The sequence below is a fragment of the Malania oleifera genome, chromosome 3 (assembly GCF_029873635.1).
Source record: "Malania oleifera isolate guangnan ecotype guangnan chromosome 3, ASM2987363v1, whole genome shotgun sequence".
NCBI lineage: Eukaryota > Viridiplantae > Streptophyta > Magnoliopsida > Santalales > Ximeniaceae > Malania > Malania oleifera.
In genome coordinates, this window is record NC_080419.1 from 52,302,540 (window position 1) to 52,310,056 (window position 7,517).

General features: G+C 39.3%; 1 protein-coding gene across 1 annotated transcript in view; it reads left to right on the plus strand.

Annotated features, from left to right (window-relative positions):
* The window catches only part of LOC131151313 (amine oxidase [copper-containing] alpha 2, peroxisomal-like), a 13,201-nt gene extending 9,023 nt beyond the window's left edge, over positions 1-4,178 (plus strand). The window contains exon 3 of the mRNA XM_058102564.1: positions 3,856-4,178. Within this exon, the coding sequence (XP_057958547.1) occupies positions 3,856-4,178 (323 nt within the window). The remainder of the gene's footprint in view (positions 1-3,855) is intronic.
* The last annotated feature ends 3,339 nt before the right edge of the window (positions 4,179-7,517 follow it).

A 7,517-nucleotide genomic window follows, 5' to 3' on the forward strand; every position in this document is an offset into this window, starting at 1 on the left:
AATAGAAGCCTGCAGCAGAAAACATACAGTAATATATATCTAATACCATATATTTACAATATACCAGAGTTGTTATAGTCCACAGTATTTCCATATATACATCCCAAAATAAATCTAGGGACATTTCCCACAAAATCTAACTGTCCCTACAAAAACTTATCCTTCACAGAGGGCAGATAAACAACACTAGCTCAGCAGGGCTTTTCTCACTCTCCTATCTGGGGCTCCTGAAAAGTTTATAAAATTTAGGAGTGAAACACCTCTCAGTAAGGGTAATAAACTAATACTAGTGTGTGGCAACATGAGTATTCTGTGTTGTACATATCCCATACATAACATATTCAATAACTATTTTGTCAAATTTGGGAAAACATGTATGTATAAAATCATGGCAGAACATATTGCATTTTCATAAACATATCTCATCTCATATAGTAATAATAACATAAAAACCATCCTGGTAGGTTAGTTGGCTGTTGTCATGTATTAGCCCCACATAACTGGGTTGTATGGCCCGAAGGCGGGACCTGATAATGGTTGGCTGACCACTGCTAAGTCAAACAGTAGTCTGTAGGTCAGATGGGTTTGCCAGATCTGGTCCGTACACCAAAGGGGATCACACCACACTTCTTTAATAACCACATCAACCATCCAATCTTACACCACTTTGTACAGCGGCGTTAACACAAATATCATGATCACAAGGACCATGGACACATAGTAACTATACCATACAAGTGCTAGCCTAGACCAAGCCAACCAAGTTCTGATATCATATAACATATACTAAAACTGTGATACATAGATATCTCATATCATTTATTTTCACATCAATCATATCATTTTGCATATATACGTGTATCATGAAAATCATCAGCTCGTACGCCGGTATTACACATTTTATCATAGCTCGGCCCGCACGCCGGTAAATAATAGCACAGCCCGTACGCTGGCAAATCACATTATAGCACAGCCCGTACACCGGCAAAAATAGCACAGCTTGTACGCTGGCAAATCACATCATAGCACAGCCCGTACACCAGCAAATCACATCATAAAAATTTCGGCCCGTACACCAGTTTTCCTAATATAAAAATCCGTATCATAATCACAATTCTAGAAAACAGTATCTCATAACATTTTACACTCATGCCACACTAAACAAATTTTCCACATATTTAACATATCATCATTTTAACCGTATTTTCCAAATATAAATCATATATATATAAAAATACTTTCTTTCCAGAAATCAAGTGCTATAAATATATATACATTTTCATGAGATACTAGCTTAGTTTATCCCCTTACCTAATTCTTGTAAAGCCCCTAAGAAAAGCTTCCTTGCACCCGTAGGGTTCCCAACTCAACAATCTTGAAAATGAAAACTCCCAATATTAAACTTCAATATTTCTACATGTATAATACTTCTTATAACTATCGTTAAGTCAAATTCGGCTTAAAAAGTTTTACGTTAACTTAGGGATGATTTCCAACTTCGTTTTCCCAACGATCCGCTCCGGCAAACTCGTAGAGAACTTCGTCAGGAGCATCGTGGTAGCTTCAAATCTTCGATCCAATGAGAAACAAGCCCAAAATCAAAGAGAGAGAGAGAGAGAGAGAGAGAGAGAGAGAGAGAGAGAGAGAGAGAGAGAGAGAGAGAGAGAGAGAGGAGAGATAGCTTCTTTAGAAAGTTAAAATCCGGATTTTCATATTTATAGAATAGGGGATTTCGTCGACGAGCCACGTCATTCGTCGACGAATCCTTCAGTAATTTTGTCAACGAAATTCAGTCCTCGTCGACGAAATTCAATCGGGCTCAAGACGCCTCTCGGTATTTCTTTGTCGATGAAATTCAGTCTTCGTCGACGAATTTTCTTAAGCCTTCGTCGACGAATACAAGGGATTCGTCGACGAAGCCCTGATGATCCCTTTTTGTTTTCCCTTCCAAAATCCAATGTCGTCGACGAACGCTAGCCGACTATTTCCTTCTGTTTCCGGTTTCCATTTCCCATCCTCTATATCATTTTAATTTCATTTTAAATTCGGGTTGTTACAGGCAAGTTGTATTTTTAGTCAAATTTGCAAGTTGATTGTCGGCATGTGGCATAATAAAAACAAAAAAAAAATAAAAAATAAAACAAACAAATAAATAAATAATATAAGGAAAAAAGTTGATTAATGAAGAATGTAGTTTTTTTTATATAATTTTTTATTTTTTTGAATTTTATGAGTGTCTAATTTACTTTCTCAAAGCATTCAAATCTAAAATATCAAGAATCACAATACAAATTTGGGTTTTTACTAGTGGTCAGCATGGGTGGTATAGAGGGAATACACCGTCACTAAAGGTGTTAGCAATGGTGTGAATAGTTATCCATAAATATAACATACAAAATCCTGGTGTTAAAGCTCTATCGGTAGTTTTTTATACCAAAACTTATCAAAACAACTATTATATCTCTGCTATAGCTGTTGTCGTCGAAAAATGCACATAAAAACAATTATAAAACCAAAGAAAAACCACTTTAGTAAGATTTATGGTAAGCACTGTAAGAAGTCGTCATTAAAATTAGCTTGTTTCTAATTGTCATAACCACACTTTAAATGTGTATTAGGAAATTCTTGACCTTATAAAGTTAGTTTGGATTGCATTTATCTGAGATGTCTTTTATAAGATAAACCTATGAGGCCTGTGAGCCAAGACTGTTACACTAGTCCTATAAAGGTCACTAAATTTATATTATTTTATTCAAGTCAATATATTTCATATAGTATTTGCAATGTCTAACATTCCTTCTACTTCCAAGGCTACTTAGCTCCATTAACATTGCCAAAAAGGGTTGTTGCATGCATGGAAACCCCCAAGAACCCACTTGGGCTCATTGTAATTCATTTTTCACCAATGTTAGTGTATTGAGGCTCATTGGTTAGTAGTGGTCAAGCTTGTACCTCCTTATGAGGTTTGGTTGAATCTTAAAAAAAAAAAGATTAAATAAGAATAAGAGCTATTTGGAGTGTTGACATTAATGCTAGGGTGCTAGTGCATAAAAAATATTTTCTGGCCAATGTCTGCATGCAAACTTCGTAAGGTGGAAGGAATGCATTCTTGCTTCTACCAAAAAGTAGAACAATGTAGGTAAAGTACTATTATTATAATCTACAATATAACAAGGGCAATATATTATACCACATAAGAACTAATGCTTGATCTAAAAATCCCCCTTTTAAAAAATGGTTATTGCATCTATATGATATATGATGTATACACACACAATTCACAAGAAACATGCATCATTAGTGTGCTTCAATCCCCTTCCTAGTTGCCCAAAATAAGGGAAGAACTATAAAAACCTTCAACATAGATTTGGGATGAAAAAAGGTGGAAGCAAACTATTTGATAAAAATGTTGAAGATTAAAGTTGAACAGTGGGACGGTGGCAGCAAAAATTTGACTGCAGCAGCTTCATCAACCGGCAGCCCACCTCCATTGAAGTTAAGCAAGATTCGGCCACCAACCTTACCAAACTAGTCATAATTGTTGAAATCTAATTCCCACCATTGTTGATTATTTGTTTTCCGTAATTGCTATAAATAGGTGAGTGTGTGTGCATTGTATATGTGTGGTGTGTTGAGAGAGAAAAACCAGTGAGTGTTGTGAGAGTTGTTTCCACTGTATTATTATTTTAGATTGAAATATATTTGTGTGCAATTTATCCTCACTGAGTTTCAATCACAGCTAGTGACTGAGTGTTCCTCTGCACCCATCAGTAGTATCAGAGCGTCCAGGTACGCCGGAATTCGCCAAAAAGAGGCGAACAGAGGAGAAATTCAATTTTCTTCCCAATTTTTAAGTTGCTCCAAATCCCAAATTGAGCCTGCCATTGTGCAATTCGACTCGAGACGATTCCAAGGGTGGAAACTACGTCTCAAACAAACACTGGGAGAGTCTACACGAGCTCCCACGAAGACAGCGTTTTTCCCACATGCCGCACGCGCCGACAAAGACTCTGACAGACGGCGACACGCGCCTTACGCGCCCGCACGCGTCTTCTTCGCCTGATTTGCGACCTGGATCCTCGACCCGTAAGCCGGATCCGTACCCGAGCTTTGACCTGCATCCGACCCGCTCCCAGCAGCGGACACGCGGCACACGCCGAGAACGCCACGTGGCGTAATGGGGAAATTAACGCCGTTAAACGGCCGTTAAGTTAAACCGGTTAGTTTAAAAATTCACCAGAATTTCCTATAGCCGGTTCAGTGATTTTTAGACCGGTTCTTTGCAAACCAAAACCGGTTCCTAAGGTTTTTCAATCTTCTGAATTTATTGGTGGCATTAGATTTACCAAAATCAGCCCCCATCTTTCTGTTTTTATATATTAAATTCGATGGCTAACGGTACTATCCAATCGGTCATTCAAAAATTGACCCGAGAGAATTATGACAACTGGTCGATTCAAATGAGAGCCCTTCTAGGTTCTTAGGATGTCATGGAAATCATTGAAGATGGGTACAGAGAAAGCCCATCAAAAGAAGTCGAAGCAGCTATGCCCGATGCTCAAAGAACGACCTTGCGAGCCGATCGAAAGAAAGATTACAAGGCAAAATCCATAATCTACCAAGGCCTTGATGAGGCCACGTTCGAAATTATCGCCTCCGCGAAGACATCTAAAGAAGTTTGGGACTCTCTCCATCGAACACACAAAGGTGTAGATAAAGTAAAAAAGATTCGTCTTCAGACATTGCGAGGTAAGTTCGAATCTCTCAAAATGAAGTCTACTGAATCCATTGCAGACTACTATACACGAGTAATGGTAGTATCAAATCAAATGAGAAGAAATGGAGAGATTCTCAATGACTTGAGAATTTGTGAAAAAATTTTGTGATCTTTAGATCCAAAATATGATTATATAGCTGTGACCTTAGAGGAAACAAAAGACTTGAAAACAATGTCTGTAGAAGAACTTGTGGGCTCACTCCAAGCCCATGAGCAAAAAGTCAATAGAAGAAGTGATGATAAAGCACTGGAGCAAGCTCTCCAGACGAAGTTGTCCCTTACTACAAATAGATACGACAAAGGGGGGACGTCACAACAAGGAAGAGGACGAGACCGAGGATCTCGTGGAAGAAATTCTGGAAATTTTAACTCCAGAGAAGGTGGCAGAGGCAGAAGAGGTCCCACTAGAGAAGGACGAAATCAACAGAGCTATGTCCCACAAGGCAGAGGACAAGGAAGAAGAGGAGGATACAATAATCGCTCGAATGTAGACAAAAGAAACATTCAATGCTACAATTGTCACAAGTATGGACACTATAGCAATGAATGTTGGGGGCGACAACAAGAAAAGGTTAGCGAGGAGGCCAACCTTGCCGAAACTGATCATGCAGATGGAGAGTCGTTGATGCTGATGGCACACAATGCAACTCCTCAGGACCAGAGTGTTTGGTACCTTGATTTTGGAGCCAGCAACCATATGACTGATAGAAAGAACCTATTCTTTGAACTTGATGAGAAAGTTTAGTGGGAGATATCTTTCGGCGATAATTCTAAAATCACAGTCCAAGGGAGAGGAGATGTTTTGATCAAACAAAAGTCTGGAGATCATGCTTACATCTCCAACGTCTACTATGTGCCAGCCATGAAGACTAATATACTTAGTCTCGGACAGCTCGTGGAGAGAGGCTATTGAATTAGCCTCAGTGATAAGCAGATGGTGATAATAGATGCTCGAGGAAAGCTTGTTACTCGAGTTCAAATGGCAAAGAATCGAATATTTCCGCTTACCATTCAACATGATACACCAAGGTGTTTGAGCGATATCATTAAAGACAAAGACTGGCTATGGCATCTAAGGTATGGACATCTAAACTTTGAAAGTTTGAAACAATTGGGAAGTAAGAAGATGGTGAAGGGCTTACCCAATATCCATCATCCAAATGTGATATGTGAAAGCTGTATTTTAAGCAAGCAACATAGAAACAGCTTTGGAAAGCAAGCCGACTGGAGAACAACCATGCCACTCCAGCTAATACACACAGATGTGTGTGGTCCACTAAGACCATTTTCGAATGGACAGATTCGACACTTCCTCACCTTCATCGACGACTACAGCAGGAAGACCTGGGTCTACTTCTTGAAAAGGAAGTCAGAGGTATTCGATAAGTTCAAAGAGTTCAAAACTCTTGTGGAGAAACAGAGTGGCTTCTACATCAAGTCACTCCAATTAGATCAAGGAGGAGAATACAAAGACGAGGCTTTCCTGGAATTCCTTAGACAACAAGGGATTCAGAAACAGTTTACACCATCATACACTCCCCAGTTGAATGGTATAGCCAAAAGGAAGAACCGCACAATCCTTAACATGGCTAGAAGCATGTTAAAGGATAAAAATGTACCCAAAAGTTTTTGGGCAGAAGTAGTGTTATGTGCAGTCTATCTGCTCAATAGGTGTCCGACGAAGAGTCTTGATACAAAGACACCATATGAAGCCTGGAGTACTCACAAGCCCAGTGTGAGTCATCTGAGAGTGTTTGGCTCCATAGCCTACGCCAAGATTCCAGAAGCAAGAAGGACAAAGCTGGATGATAAAGGAGAGAAGTGTATCCTTGTTGGATACGATGATAGCACCATAGGATATCGACTCTACAATCCCATCAACAAGAAAGTCTTTCACAGCCGGGATGTCATCTTTGAAGAAAATGAATCCTGGAAATGGGATCAAGCTGAATGTTTCAAAGATGCGGAATTGACACTTGAAGGAGAAGAACCTACACAAACAAGAGAAGTGGCTATTGAGCCACAAATTCCTGAGCTACCGACACCTCCACATGGTTCACCACAGAGCAATGAAGCTCCATCACCAATAGAGCGTGAAATCTCAGACATGAGACCTAGAGGTGCTCGAAATCTAGCCGATCTGTATGAAAATATAGAACCAATGGAAGAATATGTTGCTCTAAACTGCCTGTTGCTAACTAGCGACCCAATTAGCTTTGAGAAAGCTAATGAAGAAAACAAATGGAGAAAAATGATGGATGAGAAGATTCAATCCATCAAGAAGAACAAGACTTGGGAGTTGACAAATCTCCCAAAGAGCCACAAAACTATTGGTGTAAAATGAGTCTACAAGACCAAGAAGAAAACTCAAAGAGAAGTCCAGAGATACAAAGAAAAACATGTCGCCAAGGGTTACAGGAAGAAAGAAGTGGAATTGATATCTTGCAGAACGTATAATCAGATTGCTGACATTTTTAGAAAGCCACTCAGACATGATATTTTTGCAAGACTGAAGATAATGCTCGGAATGACAAAGTTAGGAGAGTCAAGTTTAAGGGGGGATGTTGAAGATTAAACTTGAACAGTGGGACGGTGGCAGCAAAAATTTGACTGCAGCAGCTTCATCAACTGGCAGCCCACCTCCATTGAAGTTAAGCAAGATTCGGCCACCAACCTTACCAAACTAGCCACAATTGTTGAAATCTAATTCCCACCATTGTTGATTATTTTTTTTCTGTAA